We start from the raw sequence: 16519 nt of genomic DNA, 5'->3' as shown, positions 1-16519 counted from the left end.
TGGAAGTGAATGGAAATGAATGGAAGTGAATGGAAGTGGATGGAAGTGAATGGAAGTGGATGGAAGTGGATGGAAGTGAATGGAAATGAATGGAAGTGAATGGAAGTGGATGGAACTGAATGGAACTGAATGGAAGTGAATGGAAGTGGATGGAAGTGAATGGAAGTGAATGGAAATGAATGGAAGTGAATGGAAGTGAATGGAAGTGAATGGACGTGGATGGAAGTGAATGGAAGTGGATGGAAGTGAATGGAAATGAATGGAAGTGAATGGAAGTGGATGGAACTGAATGGAAATGAATGGAAGTGGATGGAAGTGAATGGAAATGAATGGAAGTGAATGGAAGTGGATGGAACTCAATGGAAATGAATGGAAATGAATGGAAGTGGATGGAAGTGAATGGAAATGAATGGAAGTGAATGGAAGTGGATGGAAGTGAATGGAAGTGGATGGAAGTGAATGGAAATGAATGGAAGTGAATGGAAATGAATGGAAGTGAATGGAAGTGAATGGATGCACATTGTAATACATTTGTTGTGAAGTCACGAGTCATTGGGGTCAAAGTGTTCATTTAATCAAAATGTTGTTCCTGACACCTCGGCATACGGACTATGAACCATCTGCAGTCGTTCATCGTTAGTTCTTAATCAAGCGCCTGATACGTCCAACAACAACAACAACAACAACAACATCAACAACAGAGCCTAACTTGGTGAGCGAGGCCTCAGAAGGACGGCGTTCAGGAGACGATCCCACGAGGCCGATGATTCACCGGGTCGTTAAACCAGATGTGACACACGAAGCCTTTAAGACACGGCTTCATATCCCACGCTGATGCCACTCATTAATCCTGAGGGTGTGTGTCTCTGTGTGTGTGTCTCTGTGTGTGTGTCTGTGTGTGTGTCTCTGTGTGTGTGTCTCTCTGTGTGTGTGTCTCTGTGTTTGTGTGTCTGTGTGTGTGTGTGTGTGTGTGTGTGTGAGGTATCTACAGGCTCTGATGTAATCCTCCTATATGTCACCTTATCTTTCCTCCTCTTGCTAACAAGACTCAGCAGCATCTTAATGTTGTTGGTTTAATTAGACTCTGCAGATAGACCCCCCCCCCCGACCCCCCCCCCCCCCTCCTCCACCAGCCTGCCCTCTTTTCTTTACTTCTCTCTCTCTCTCCTCTTCTTTTGACAGAAAACATTCAATTTACCAAAAACTATCATCTGCTTCCGGGAAAACAGAACAACGAAAGAAGACCGAGGAGTAAGAATGATTCATGGTGTACTGATGAGGAGGATGGATGAAGGAGAGGATGGATGGATGGTGGAGAGGATGGATGGATGAATGGAGAGGATGGATGGATGGAGGAGAGGATGGATGAAGGAGAGGATGGATGGATGGTGGAGAGGAGGATGGATGAAGGAGAGGATGGATGGATGGTGGAGAGGATGGATGGATGAATGGAGAGGATGGATGGATGGAGGAGAGGATGGCTGGATGAATGGAGAGGATGGATGGATGGAGGAGAGGATGGATGAAGGAGAGGATGGATGGATGGTGGAGAGGATGGATGGATGAATGGAGAGGATGGATGGATGGAGGAGAGGATGGATGAAGGAGAGGATGGATGGATGGTGGAGAGGATGGATGGATGAATGGAGAGGATGGATGGATGGAGGAGAGGATGGATGGATGGAGGAGAGGATGGATGGATGGAGGAGAGGATGGATGGATGAAGGAGAGGATGGATGGATGAATGGAGAGAAGTAAAGATGGATGGATGAAGGAGAGGATGGATGGATGAATGGAGAGGATGGATGGATGAATGGAGAGAAGTAAAGATGGATGGATGAAGGAGAGGATGGATGGATGAATGGAGAGAAGTAACATGACACCAGCTGCTCCACACGTATGTTCCGTGTCTCCATGGTAACGGTGTGGACCCAGAACAACAGGAACAGCTCTGAGCTGTAATAGATCTGGAAGGTTCTACCACCTGAGGTCAGATTCAGATGTGAAGGTGAGGTCCTCTGATGGCCACCGTGGCTCCGCCCCCTCTGGCTCGATGTCACGCTCTCTCTCCGTTCTCCTTCCTTCGGCTGTTTGCGGTCAACACTGAATTCTCATCATCACCGAAAGCGGCAGGTCGGCCGCAGCTGCTGCCGGGAGATGATGGATCTGGTTAGAGCCGACGGTACGTCAGGAGCCAGGGGTCAGAGGTCAGCGGTCAGGGGTCACGACCTCAGCGCCGGTCGGCATGTCGGACGACAGCGGCATCGGAAATGAGCGTTTCCTCCAAGGCGCCGGGCGGATCGTTCCCGTGAGCGAGAGGCGAGAGGCGAGTTCTGTCTGCTGAATGAAAAATACACGATAAGCATGAGATTAGATTTCTGCATCTGTCAAAAATATTTGTATTTTATTTTTTTCAATGAACTCTTTAAAGGGTACCAGTAGTCAAAAACAACAACGTGCTACATCCATTAGGCGCATCAAATAAATCATATTTTCCCTGCCGCTATTGTCAACAAGTCACGCATAGCCCCAGGCTTTACATTTCTTTGTCAACATTCCGAGTCCGTGAACGCTTCAGGGCGCAGACATCTTGCCAGTTATTTACTCATGTCAAAGGTCACTATGACGTAGAGTCGTTGAAAGGAATTCAGCCAATCCGGAGCCACTTCTACACGCGTTGCTTCTTGGGATAGATCGGTGGCCTCAAGAATTACACAATCTATATCAGGGGTGCTCAATACGTCGATCGCGGCGACCTGCCAGTCGATCGCGGCGTAGTATTGGTAGATCGCATGACATTAAAAAAAATTGGCCGCCCCTGTCACTTTCTATAGCGCCACATTACAGCAGCAGCATGTCATTTCTGTCTCTACGTGTTGCGTTGACAGTCCTCTGCCCGCCGTCTCGTGCGCGCGGAGCTCCGACACCGGTTTGCGCGCATCGGGACGGACGGAGCAAAGAAAAGTCACTAGCACACCGAAACATGTCGGCCGAACATTGCATCAATGAAAGACATCTCCAGCGCTGGCTTATGCGCGATGTAGCTATCAAGCTCACGCTTTTGTGTGAAGCAGATGAGGTCTAATGACACTATATCATCGGACATAAGTTCGTGCTCTTTACAACAAATGCACTCTATGTCTGTTTTTTGTGGCACACATTTCCCACAACTGCACCAAACGTCCGCCGACTTGCGTGCACGGTCCGCACGGTGAAGCATCTGGACCGCGGTCCTTCGGCATCAACTTCATCAGAATCATCGCTATCGCTGTCACAATTCACTAAATGGGGATAGTCTGCTTTTAAAGGTTCAAACAAGTATCCAGTTGCTGAATCAGACAATCTTTCATCGTCCATATTTCGCCCGTTTTCTATATTATTATCAAGTTCTCAGCATTTGTTTGCGAGCGCTCGACGTTGTTTACATTGGTTTCTGAACACATCCGCTGTGGCTGGCTGTCGATCTATCAACGATGTGACGTCACACCACCGGCGCCATATTCAAGCACCAGTGCAATGAAGCTTGTCGGAGTTGAGGACTTTGAACAGCCTAAACTACGTATTGTTATTGAATACTGGACCGTCAGTGCATGAATAACCTTTAGAAACACATTATCTTTTGATCTGGCTACACATTCGAGATCACAACAGGTACCCTTTAACAACATAATTTACTAAAAGCGTCGGTAAGGTTATTTGTTTCCTTTTTTTTTACACAATGGACCAAAGTGCTGTTTTCTCAGCGAAATAATAATGAAAATAATAAATATTAAATTAAATCAAATTAAATTAAAATAGAATGAATTAAAATAAATGAAAATCATAAAACAACAAAAAAGAGAAATCTGGTTTGAACGGATTCTTGTTTACAAGATATTTAGTCGCTGCCGATCAGTGAACCATAGAGTACGGCTTTGGATGGGTGAGAAGAACTTCACTAACGAGTCCTCCACTAACGAGTCCTCCACTAACAAGTCCTCCACTAACGAGTCCTCCACTAACGAGTCCTCCACTAACAAGTCCTCCACTAACAAGTCCTCCACTAACGACTTCTTCACTAACGAGTCCTCCACTAACGAGTCCTCCACTAACGACTTCTTCACTAACGAGTCCTCCACTAACGAGTCCTCCACTAACGAGTCCTCCACTAACGACTTCTTCACTAACGAGTCCTCCACTAACGAGTCCTCCACTAACGAGTCCTCCACTAACAAGTCCTCCACTAACGACTTCTTCACTAACGAGTCCTCCATTAACGAGTCCTCCACTAACGAGTCCTCCACTAACGATATCAAACTTGCAAAGTTTATTTTCCATCCTCGTCCTCCTTCATATTAATTCAGAGCTTCTTTGGGTTTTTGCCTGTTACGTTACACGGAAACATGAGAACATTTAATTTGTTACTTTTCTCCTCCTGCCGGGTCTCAAACTCTTTTTCTTATTCTTCTGCCGTCAAATAGAAACTCTACGAACGGCCTGTGGGCCTGAATGTGATTATCATTTTAATTCTTTGAAGTTTACAATTTTCTTTCCTTTTCTTATTCATGTCTAAATAAAAATGAGGAGAGAAACTCTTTTTCCTCTACGTTTCTTTATGAATGGTAATGAAAATATTTTGTAATTTAAAATGTGTGTGTGTGTGTGTGTGTGGTTGTTTCTGAAAACTATCCTTATTTGATTGGAAGTGGAACATTTTTGGACTCCGCTTCCTTTGGGGCAACCGCTCCGAATTGTTTCCTAAAAATAGAAATAAATGGTCCACTAGCGGCAAAGAACTGTCAAACCAGCGAGGACCCGATCTATTAATAATGAGTTCTCCTGTGATTAAAGCTGCACGTATCAATTATTATGTTTTAACAATTAGGGGAAAAGACTCACGGACGTCATCGTGCAGCCCTGACTATCAAACTATACAATGTTTCTGCACTAATAGAAGTCTATGCTTCATATGTTAAAGCTGCATTCTCTCATTTGACCACCAGGGGGCGACTCCTCTGGTTGTATAGAAGTCTATGCTTCATGTGTTAAAGCTGCATTCTCTCTCCTGACCACCAGGGGGCGACTCCTCTGGTTGTATAGAAGTCTATGTGTCATGTGTTAAAGCTGCATTCTCTCTCCTGACCACCAGGGGGCGACTCCTCTGGTTGTATAGAAGTCTATGTGTCATGTGTTAAAGCTGCATTCTCTCTCCTGACCACCAGGGGGCGACTCCTCTGGTTGTATAGAAGTATATGCTTCATGTGTTAAAGCTGCATTCTCTCTCCTGACCACCAGGGGGCGACTTGTAACAAAGACTGATGAAGTCGTGTCGTCTGGTTGTCGAGGATGAAATGTTGAATCGGCGTCTCGGCAGAGAGAAGTGTGAGTCATGTTCCGTCAGCCGATGGACCCCAAACTGGGAGGTCAACGCCGTGACCCGGGAGGTCAAGACAGGTTCAAGGGCGTACGTGTGTTTTGGTGTACACGAGTTTCTCGTTTCCAACTCGTCCTGCGTCCATTGAACGCGTCACTCATCCCTTTAATGTGGAGCTTTATTCTGAGGCGTATAAGAACAATTAGACATTGTTTTATTGTTTTATTGTCGGGCATAATGCTTTAGTGAAACATCGATGTACAATAAGGACATTTTGACATGGTTCTTCTTTTTAAATGTGAGTTTATTACTGATGATGTGGCTCACAAACATTTCCCTTTCAATAATAACTTGATTCCAGCTGTTAATAACAAGCTGTGGAGCCTCACAGCTGCTCCGGGCCCCTGAATGCAGAATGAGCTCCTCATCATCTCAGCTGAATGAAAAGGACCGACTGAGTCACTGCTTTAAATGCCCCTGTGACGTCATAATGGAAGAGTATCAGAGTGATGCGCGTGGGATATGAACACAGCAGGTGGATCATTAAGCCTCTGGTTCAAATTATAATCACATATAATCTTGTATTTGTTTCCGGTGTTTTAAACACATCCACGTATCCATATGTTGTTGTTGTTGTTTATTTTTTAAGCATATTTTGCCCAGCAACTTTTACGCGATGACTCACCGGAGACTTCTGATGCGCATGAGCAGAAATAAAAGAAGAAGAAAAAATAAAAGAAGAAGGTGGAGCGAGCAGATGGCGGGAGTCACATAGAAAAGGTGTGGAGGAGGAGGAGGAGGAGGAGGAGTGGGGGTGGGGGGGGGGGGACTATTTGAGAGGAGAGTGAGAGGAAGGGGGGTCCACATCCACCGCGCATCGGGACCATGAAGACCACCTCCAGGACGCGCGGCGCGGCGCTGCTCGGCGCGCTGCTACTGCTCTGCGGAGCCGCCGGAGAGCCGCTGGAGCCCGGGTCCGAGGAGGAGCTGAGCCCGCGCGCGCTGCGGGACTTCTACCCCAAAGGGCCCAACCTCACGAGCGAGAAGCAGCTGGTAAAGACAAACAAACAACAACAACAACTTCAATGTTGTTTTTGTTGTTGTTGTTTTGCAGGTTCATTTGAATCTCTGCATTTTTAGTCAATTTTGACTTTTTCTGTGCAGATGAGTTGTGTTTTATTACAAAACAAAATATGCAACTGTTATAATTATTAAATGCAAAAAGTATATATTTAATTTGTCAAATACTTTTACATATTTTTTTCATAAGCTATTTGTGGGTATACATACATATATATATATATTTAAAGGCACATTTATTGATATTTTTTATTTGTTATATAATCACATGCAACATAAAAGAATATCAATAAATGTGCCTTTGAAAAATAAGTAAATATATAAAGCAGTTATTTTATTTGTCAAATACTTTTATTGATATTTTTTTATTTCGCATGTGAGTATATAACATTGCAAAAAGTATTTATTTTATCTGTGAAATACTTTTTCAATTTTTTAAATAATCAGTTATATATTTTGTGGGTAAAATATATATTGATATTTTTAAAGGCACATTTATTGATATTTATTATATTGCATGTTATTATATAATATTGCAAAGGTATTTATTGTATCTGTCAGATTCTTTTTACATTTTTTTAATAATCCAATACATATTTTAAAAAGTTACAAATATATATTTTTAAAGGCACATTTATTTAGATTTTTTATATTGCATGTTATTATATAATATTGCAAAAAGTATTTATTTTATCTGTCAAATACTTTAAAATGTTTTAATAATCAGATACATCTTTTAAAAAAAATTCTAAATATTATTTTTTAAAGGCACATTTATTTATCTATTTATTTGTATTTATTGCTTTATTGTTATTTGTGTGTCGGTCAGCTCGGAGCTCTCCAAGAAGTTCTCGAGAAGCTTCAAGCCAAACGACTTCCTTCGTGGGAGAAGAAATTTGGCCAAGTTCCAACGGTAAGCTGCACTGTTCATGTCGCAGCAGCATGTGTGTGTGTGTACAGATAACTGAATGACCCCCCCCCCCCCCAGTGTGCCGTCGGGGAGCAGTGCGCGGTGAGGAAAGGCGCGCGCATCGGGAAGATGTGCGACTGCCCCCGCGGAGCCTTCTGCAACTTCTTCCTGCTGAAGTGCTTATGAGCCTCGCGGGATCCGAACCTGCAGCATCGAGATGGAGAGAAGAAGAAAGAGAAGAAAGAGATGGAAGATAAACTCTATTCCTTTGTAATTACGGTCATATTTTGTATGATACAGCTGAGGAGCAGGTTTCTGTGGTCTGTGATGATATTGATTGATTGATTGTGACGCAGGAGAAAACTTTAAGACCCTTAAGTATAATATCCAAAACCACTTGTTGTGACGATGAATTACCCACAATTCACAGGAAACTGTCAGAGGACCACCTGCTGTTCGACATCATGAACATTCTCGTGATTCTTCCTCCACAACTTTGTCTGTTGATCTATTTTGTGAGCTGAATGTTTGTGTATGAAATCATAATAATAATCACAATAATAATAATATAATAAACATCATATTGTTTCGTAAGGCAGGGACTGAGTGAGGTTCCTTTCATGTCAAAAAGCTTCTTTCAATTAGCAGAACTTTTTTATTTGAAAGAAGTGTTTGAGGAGTGATGGTTGTGACGTCACATAACCTCCAGGGGGGGGGGGGGGCGTCTCACACTGAGCCGCGCCTTCATTCCCCGAAACTAAAGAACGCGTCTATATTTAGGACTTTGGTTTTTTCAATAATGAATTCAAGGAAACATTATACACTCAAATATGTATAAACATTTAAAATGAATTAGATTAAAGGACAATTATAAAAACAGGAGAATAAATGTACGTAAACAAAGCCTTCAGGTGTGTTTGGTGTTCATCCCAACAGGTTTTACTTCATACTTTATGTAAACTACGTCATGTGAGATGGAAATGAAAACAAATTCAAACATTCAAACAATAAGAAAACATGTGGAACAAAAAAATAATTATCTTCACACAAAAGTGTAAATATGTGTAAGTTTATTATTAATTTATATCTTGAACCCGTTCACTATAAGGACTCGTTACGACTAAAGGAGCTGAATCCTTGATCTGGAACGTGAATAAAAGAGTTTAATAAACTCAACATTTGACGGTTTATTCACAAATAATACGTTTCTGCATCCTGGAGGTTTTTCCTTTGTATTCCAGCTCACTGGTCGCCTCCTCGTCTCCTCCTTGTCTCCTCCTTCTTGTCTCCTCCTCTTGCCGCCGGTCAGCGGCCATCATTCATCAATAATGCAGCGGAGACATGTGAGTGTGTGTGGTGTCTGTGTGTGAGTGTGTGTGAGCGTGTCTGTAGGGGTTTGTGTGTGTGTGTGTGTCAACAACACGTGTCGTGTGTTGTTGGTCGATCTCGTCACAGTGTCTGCTTGAAAAAGCTTTATTCAATAACAGTCATTGACAAAGTGAGACAGAGACATCATCTGCTAAAGGGGGGTAGAGATAAGGGGGGGGGGATGAGGGGGGGCACTTCAGTGGTTCTTTAAGTGTGGAGAAGTACGTCCTTTATTTGTGTGATCCCTAAATCCTGGAGGAGGAGGAGGAGCTCCTCTGGAGGAGGAGGAGGAGCTCCTCTGTACTGCGTGTCCACTGGTCAGAACCCATCAGCTGGTGAAGTGGAATGAAGCCCGGTGGACCGCGGTGATGAGGCCGTGGGGAACCCCGCCCACCACGACCACCACTCTGGTTACTGTGTGTGTGAGTCTGAGTGTGTGTGTGTGTGTGTGAATGTCTCGGAGGGTTTTATGATTGTGTATTTATTCTCTCAACCAGCGCCAACGAGGCGACGCTCGCCGTGACGTCAGGGAAACGTTTCGTCTGCAGAACAAAATAAAATGCGACTCGGTTAAATTATCGTGTTTATTTAAAAATAGATTTAGAAACAGAATCACTGGTGTAAACGGACAGGAACACACGGGACAGAGCGGAGAAGGCCTCCACCCTCAGGCCTCCACCCTCCACCCTCAGGCCTCCACCCTCAGGCCTCCACCCTCGATCCTCCACCCTCGATCCTCCACCCTCAGGCCTCCACCATCGATCCTCAGGCCTCCACCCTCAGGCCTCCACCCTCGATCCTCCACCCTCGATCCTCCACCCTCGATCCTCAGGCCTCCACCCTCGATCCTCCACCCTCAGGCCTCCACCATCGATCCTCCACCCTCAGGCCTTCACCCTCGATCCTCCACCCTCAGGCCTCCACCCTCGATCCTCCACCCTCGATCCTCAGGCCTCCACCCTCCATCCTCAGGCCTCCACCCTCGATCCTCCACCCTCAGGCCTCCACCCTCGATCCTCAGGCCTCCACCCTCGATCCTCAGGCCTCCACCCTCCACCCTCGATCCTCAGGCCTCCACCCTCGATCCTCCACCCTCAGGCCTCCACCCTCGATCCTCAGGCCTCCACCCTCCACCCTCGATCCTCAGGCCTCCACCCTCGATCCTCCACCCTCAGGCCTCCACCCTCGATCCTCCACCCTCGATCCTCAGGCCTCCACCCTCGATCCTCCACCCGAAGAGACTAGAAACAAAAATAAATCAGAAACCATCGCAGCAGCACGCCACCCCCATGAGACCCGTGTGGGCGTGGCCCAGGCGGAGGGGTTCTCTGGGCGTGACACGTCTTTCCTCTGTGGCTCTTTCTTTCTAATCGGTGATGATCACCGTGACATGAAGGGTTCTGCCGTCGGCTTCCTGAAGCATCCCGTCAGGAAATAAACTGATCAACTCAAACCGACCGGTCGATTCTTTGAAGGAATACTTTGATTAAAGAAACACTTTTTTTCTTTTTGTTTTTAACCGTAGGTAAATGTTGAATCAAATGTCTTTTCAACGACGAACACTTAGTTAGCAGAAACGACGACGCGACGGAAACACGCCTAGAGCGCCAAACAAAAGATCAAAGGGTACAAAAAAAGAAAAGAAAATTCTATTAAAGTTGAAAAATTAAAAAAAGGTTCCAAAAAAAACCGGAAACAGCGTCTGTGACGTCGCTCCTCGTGTTTCACTACGTTTGTGTCAACAAGTCGGAAGTAATTAGAAAAACTATTCTGCTTTTGTTTTTTTGGCGTCAAAACAAAGTGACATCATCAAAACCAAGTACGTAAGTTCGTAAGTTCGTAAAGTACGTAAAGTACGTACTCTGAGATGAACTCACCTCCACCGTCTCTTTCTTTTCTTCTTTCAGTTCTCGATGTTTTCGCCCGCTGTCACACGCCGTCACGCTGAAGGCGGTTGTGAACGTCCTCGGGTTCCTTCTGGTTGCAGCACCAAAGCATTGTGGGTAAAAAAACACACACAACGCGGTCGCGAGTTCCTCCGGTGGCTCGGCGCCGCCCTACGAGGCCCCGCCCTCCGAGGCCCCGCCCTCCGGCGGCTCCGCCTCAAAGGGGTAGCTGATGGCGGGGGGGAAGCCCTGGCTGCGCGGCTGCTCGTCCAGCAGCATCAGGTCCTCCACGTCTTTCCCTCTGAACCGCCGCCGGCAGATCTTCACCGACACTTTGCGCCCCTGGAAGACCTTCAGCGCCTCTTTGGACGCCATGGCGCGGGCGGCGGCCTCGTCGCGGCCGTACCCGGTGCCCATGTACACGGTCTGGCAGCGGATCTCGCACACGTGGCCCTCCTTCTGCGTGCGGCCGGCCGGCAGCCCGGCGATGTCCTTCAGCGGCACGAACACGCTGGTCAGCGTCTCTTTGCACGACTCCACGCAGCTGCGCAGGATCTCAAAGTGGTCGAGGTTGGGCCCGAAGCCGCCGGCCGACACCAGCTTCCACGCCACGGCCTTGTAGAGGCGGTTGAAGAAGGGCTGGCGCTGCGCCGGCGCCTGGGGCCGAGGGCCCGACTTCTGACCGGCCGACCACGAAGCCGCGCGGCCGGCGAGCTCGTTGGATCCACATCTGGCTCTTTTCGCGTCGCCGTCGGCGTCGCCGTCTGAAAATAACGACACGCGGCGGGAGACGGGGATTAATGAGGGAGCCGAGGCCGGAAAGAGAAACGACGACCTTCTCGGAGGTCGTTGCGCAGAAGGCTCGGCTGGAAAGGAAAAGCAACTCACTCATTGGTGGAGAGCCGTCACGTGACTCCAGGCCACCGCCGCCTCCTCCTCGGAGCTCACGGGGTTTTAAATGAGCAGAAATAAAACAACTGACGTGGTTCAACAACAGACACAGCAATGAAAGTAAGAAATGTGAGTCCTACTATCCGCGAGATTCACCGTGTGCAAGAAAACCTTCATCACTCCAAGACGATGAGTCATTATTAAATGCTGCATCGCTTAAAAAAAAAAAAGAAAGGTGCTTCTAATATTTTGTCCATCCACCAATGCAGTGGTTCTCAAAAGGGGGCCCGTGTACCCCTGGGGGGACACCTGAAGGCACTCCAGGGGGTACGTGAGAAATACAAAATTAAAAAAAACATTTAAATAAGTATAAATTCTGAAATTATTTCGTTTTAATTATTTTATAAATATTTGATAATATTTAAGTGTATATTTATAAACTGAATTTTATATATTAAATCCCCAAAAAATGTTTTAACTCAAAATGCTTTGCGCTGCAATACATGGCAAAAAAAACTAAAATAAATGTTTAGACACTACAATCCGAGACAATACCTCTATCTAGTATTAAAGTACTGTTATTGGTTTGTTGTTTACCATATGTATAAGCGTCTTTGAGTACTATGAAAAGCGCTATAGAAATTGAATGTATTATTACCTTCGCATTGAAAATGCCGGAAGGTTATGTTTTGATCGCCGTGTATTTATTTATTTATTTGTATGCGTGTTATTCGCAAATCTCAAAAAGTATTGAACCGAATCGCATGAAATTTGGTGGGATGATTGTTTATTATCCGGGGACCAGTTGATTAGATTTTGGGATCGATCGGGTCAAAGGTCAAAGGTCATGAACAGGTCAAAATCTTTCGCAGAACTCAAAAAGTATTGAACCGAATCACATGAAATTTGGTGGGATGATTGTTTATTATCCGGGGACCAGTTGACTAGATTTTGGGATCGATCGGGTCAAAGGTCAAGGTCATGAACAGGTCAAAATGTTCTTGAATCGCATGAAATTTGGTGGGATGATTGGTTATTATCCGGGGACCATTTGATTAGATTTTTGGATCAATCGGGTCAAAGGTCAAGGTCATGGAAAGGTCAAACTCTTTTTTTACCATAGCACGATACATTTTGTCCAATTGGCATGCAACTAATGCCAAAATGTTCATAATTCAATGCCCAATCTTGTGATATGCGAAGGTATGCGCTCTACCGAGTGCCCATTCTAGTTATTATATGTATCTGTTATATGTATTATACGTCTATGTTTACTGCTATGCACCTTTCACCAAAGTAAAATTCCTTGTATGTGCAACCTTCCCGGACTCTTTAGTTATTGTACTCGGGGATTTTAACAAAGGAAACCTCAGCCAAGAACTCCCTAAATATAGACAGTTAATTAAATGCCCTACTAGAGAGAAGAGCATTCTGGACCACTGCTACACAACAATCAGCAGGGCCTATCACGCCGTCCCTCGAGCTGCACTGGAAAACTCTGACCACGTCATGGTTCATCTGATTCCCTCATACAGGCAGAGACTAAAGCTCTGCAAACCTGTGGTGAGGAAGTTCAAGAAGTGGACCAGTGAGGCTCTGGAGGATCTACGGGCGTGCTTGGACTGTACTGACTGGGATGTCTTCAGGACTGCTACCAACAGCCTGGATGAGTACACAGAGGCTGTAACTTCTACATCAGCTTCTGTGAGGACAGCTGTATTCCATCCAGCTCCAGGGTGAGTTATAACAACGACAAACCCTGGTTCACAGCGGAGCTCAGGAAGCTAAGACTGCAGAAGGACCAGGCATTCAGGAGTGGGGACAAGGACCTGTACACAGAGTCCAAATACAGGTTTAGCAAGGCGGTGAGAGATGCTAACGACTGTACTCTGAGAAACTGCAACAGCAGCTCTCAGCAAACGACTCTGCTTCTGTCTGGAGAGGTTCAGGCAGATCACCAACTACAAGCCCAAATCACCCCACTCCATGAACAATGTGCTTCTGGCAGACGAGCTCAATGAGTTCTACTGCCGCTTTGAAAGACAATGGAGCAGTCCTGAGACCATCCCCCACAGCCCCACCAACAAGCCACAGACCATCAGCCCACCCTCCCCAGCCCATCAGGGGCTCACACCTCTGGAGCACCCTCCATCAACTCAGCGACGACCCTCGTCATCCTGGAGAGAGACGTCAACAGGCTGTTCAAAAAGCAGAACCCCGCAAAGCAGCGGGCCCGGACTCCGTCTCCCCTCCACCCTGAAGCACTGTGCTGACCAGCTGTCTCCGGTGTTCACCGACATCTTCAACACCTCCCTGGAGACATGCCACGTTCCAACCTGCTTCAAGGCCTCCACCATCATCCCGTCCCAAAAACCCAAGATCACAGGACTCAATGACTACAGGCCCGTCGCCCTGACCTCTGTGGTCATGAAGTCCTTGAACGCTTGGTCCTGTCACACCTCAAGACCATCACCGACCCACTCCTGGACCCCTGCAGTTCGCCTACAGAGCCAACAGGTCTGCAGGCGACACAGTCAACATGGCCCTTCACTACATCCTCCAGCATCTGGACTCCCAGGAACCTACGCCAGGATCCTGTTTGTGGACTTCAGCTCTGCTTTCAACACCATCATCCCGTCCCTGCTGCAGGACAAGCTCTCCCAGCTGCACGTGCCCGACTCCACCTGCAGGTGGATCACAGACTTCCTGACCGACAGGAAGCAGCACGTGAGGCTGGGGAAACACGTCTCAGGCTCCCGGACCACGGTTCCCCCAAGGCTGTGTTCTCTCCTCTCTGCTGTTCTCCCTGTACACCAACAGCTGCACCTCCAGTCACCAGTCCGTCAAGCTCCTAAAGTTTGCGGATGACACCACCCTCATTGGGCTCATCTCTGGTGGGACGAGACCGCCTACAGGTGGGAGACTGACCACCTGGTGACCTGGTGCAGCCAGAACAACCTGGAGCTCAACGCTCTAAAGACAGTGGAGATGGTTGTGGATTTCAGGAGGAATGCAGCCCCCCCCCCCTCTCATCCTGTGTGACTCCCCCGTCGACGCTGTGGAGTCCTTCCGCTTCCTGGGCTCCATCATCACCCAGGACCTCAAGTGGGAGCTGAACATCGGCTCCATCACCAAGAAGGCCCAGCAGAGGATGTTCTTCCTGAGGCAGCTGAGGAAATTCAACCTGCCAGGAGAATGATGGTACAATTCTACACGGCCATCGTTGAGTCCATCATCTGCTCCTCCATCACCGTCTGGCACCCTGCAGCCACAGCCAAAGACAAGCGCAGGCTGCAGAGCATCATCCGCTCGGCCGAGAGGGTTATCGGCTGCAATCTGCCTTCCCTCCAGGTCCTGTTCACTTCCAGGTCACTGAAGCGGGCCAGAAAGATTGTCGCTGACCCTCCCACCCTGGACACTCCTGTTCGAGTCCCTCCCTCGGGAGGAGGCTGCGTCCATCATGACAAAGACCACCCGCCACACCAAAAGTTTTTCCGTCGGCAGTCGGGCTCATCAATGGAACCCGGGACTGACTGACTGTCACCCCCAGGACTACCACCTCTTCTTCCACCTTCCTCTCTCCTCCTTCTTCCCGCTCCTCCTCCTCCTCCTCCTCCTCCTCCTCCTCCTCCTCCTCCCTCCTCCTTCTTCTTCCCTCCTCCACACACGTCACTTTAACATGCACTTTAACTTGAGGCCTCCTCCACACATGCCACTTTATTTGCATGCACTTTAACTTAAACACACGCCACGCGTAACATACACTTTAACTAAAACACACCACTTGAAGCACACACCCAAACACTTTCACATTATTTGTTGTCTTTCTGTCGTGTTGATTGTTGTTTGTTTGTCATGTCCAAATGTTGCACCTTCCACCAAAAAAAAATCCTCGTTTGTGTAAACATTCCTGGCAATAAAACTGTTTCTGATTCTGATTCTGATTTGGCAAATGTACGATTATAAACGAGACGCCGACGCCATCCGCCCGTCAATCTGCCGCTGTGTGTTTTACCAACCAGCTGGAATTATGAAATAATAGTCGTGAGAGTTGAATGTGTGTCTGGTGTCACCGTCCACATGAACGGCCCTCGGTTCACTTAAAAGATCCGACCTACGAACCGTAGGCGCCGGTCGTCTTGTTTTATTATTCGTATTTAAACGTGTGCATTACCGGCCGTGGCGCTCCGCTTTCCTCTGGCCAGGAGTCCATCTTTAGTGGTTTTGTGCACCGGAACGTCGATGACCACGATGCCGTCGCCCATCTCCTTGACCTTGTCCATGACGGCCAGTGGATAGCTGCAAGGGGACGAGAAACACACACAAGTTGCCTCCACGTAGGTTGTCTTTACCTCCTCGTATTCTCTGATCCTCATCCCCATCTTCTCGCTGTGTGCCTCACATGCAGCCGAGGAACACGTGATTGGCCCAGACCATGGACAGGGAGAGCAGCTGGTCCAGGCTGCCGCTGGGGACCCCGGGCTCCACCGCGGGGAAAGCCTCCATGTTCCGGAGGACGAACTCCCTGCGGGCCACCCACTGCTTGTTGCTCTCGCAGCGGGTCCTCAGGGTGTCGACCCACCGCTCCAGCTGCGGGTTCTGGCCCAGGTACTCCGAGACAACGTCCTCTTCGCCCGTCTCGCACGCCATCCCTGCTTAAAAAAACAAAACATAACGACGTCACAACACGGAAAACGAGCATTTAACGGAACATTTCCCGGCGTGCAACTGACATACGGACTTTAGCAACTAACGTTAAGTTAAACTTAGCCCCCGATAGCGCCGCTAGAAGCCACATTTATGACAACAACGGGCTCAAGATGTATCATAATGTGAGTAAGGTGCCAACCGTAGCTTTTACAGGTCGAATGAAGCCGTTTTTATGGTTTTACTGGTAACTACGACATACCGAGCTCTCTCCGTTGCGAGGTGTTGCTAGCTAGCTACATGGTCGAATGATGACGCGGGACTGTGACGGCGCTACGAGAGATACGAACTACATTTCCCAGAAGCCACCTTAACGTTCGCTAA

General features: G+C 47.3%; 2 protein-coding genes across 5 annotated transcripts; one reads left to right on the top strand and one right to left on the bottom strand.

Moving 5' to 3' along the window:
- Positions 1-2245: 2245 nt before the first annotated feature.
- cart3 (cocaine- and amphetamine-regulated transcript 3) lies at positions 2246-7912 on the top strand. Its single transcript, XM_056413694.1, has 4 exons — positions 2246-2326; positions 6197-6406; positions 7263-7346; positions 7422-7912. Exons 1-4 carry the CDS (start codon positions 2246-2248, stop codon positions 7527-7529), a joined length of 483 nt encoding a protein of 160 aa, XP_056269669.1. The 3' UTR covers positions 7530-7912.
- A 484-nt stretch (positions 7913-8396) lies between these two features.
- Positions 8397-16442, bottom strand: cdkn2aip (CDKN2A interacting protein). 4 transcript variants are annotated; one of them, XR_008831494.1, is made up of 5 exons: positions 16398-16442; positions 15891-16143; positions 15663-15787; positions 10589-11361; positions 8397-9253 (listed from the first exon to the last, which is right to left on the bottom strand). XR_008831494.1 is itself a non-coding variant. In XM_056413351.1 (4 exons), the coding sequence occupies exons 2-4, from the start codon at positions 16136-16138 to the stop codon at positions 10769-10771; spliced, it is 966 nt and encodes a 321-aa protein (XP_056269326.1). In that variant the 5' UTR covers positions 16139-16143; positions 16398-16442; the 3' UTR covers positions 9282-10768. The 4 variants fall into 4 exon arrangements, 3 of the variants coding, with proteins under 3 accessions (XP_056269326.1, XP_056269327.1, XP_056269328.1); XM_056413351.1 differs by lacking the exon at positions 8397-9253 and having other exon boundaries at positions 9282-11361; XM_056413352.1 differs by lacking the exon at positions 8397-9253 and having other exon boundaries at positions 9282-11361; positions 15891-16140; positions 16398-16431.
- Between the last annotated feature and the right edge of the window lie 77 nt (positions 16443-16519).

Source organism: Pseudoliparis swirei, chromosome 4 (assembly GCF_029220125.1).
Source record: "Pseudoliparis swirei isolate HS2019 ecotype Mariana Trench chromosome 4, NWPU_hadal_v1, whole genome shotgun sequence".
NCBI classification, from domain to species: Eukaryota; Metazoa; Chordata; class Actinopteri; order Perciformes; family Liparidae; genus Pseudoliparis; species Pseudoliparis swirei.
The sequence above is the reverse complement of the archived record's forward strand: the minus strand, read 5'-3'. Positions and strand labels throughout refer to the sequence as shown.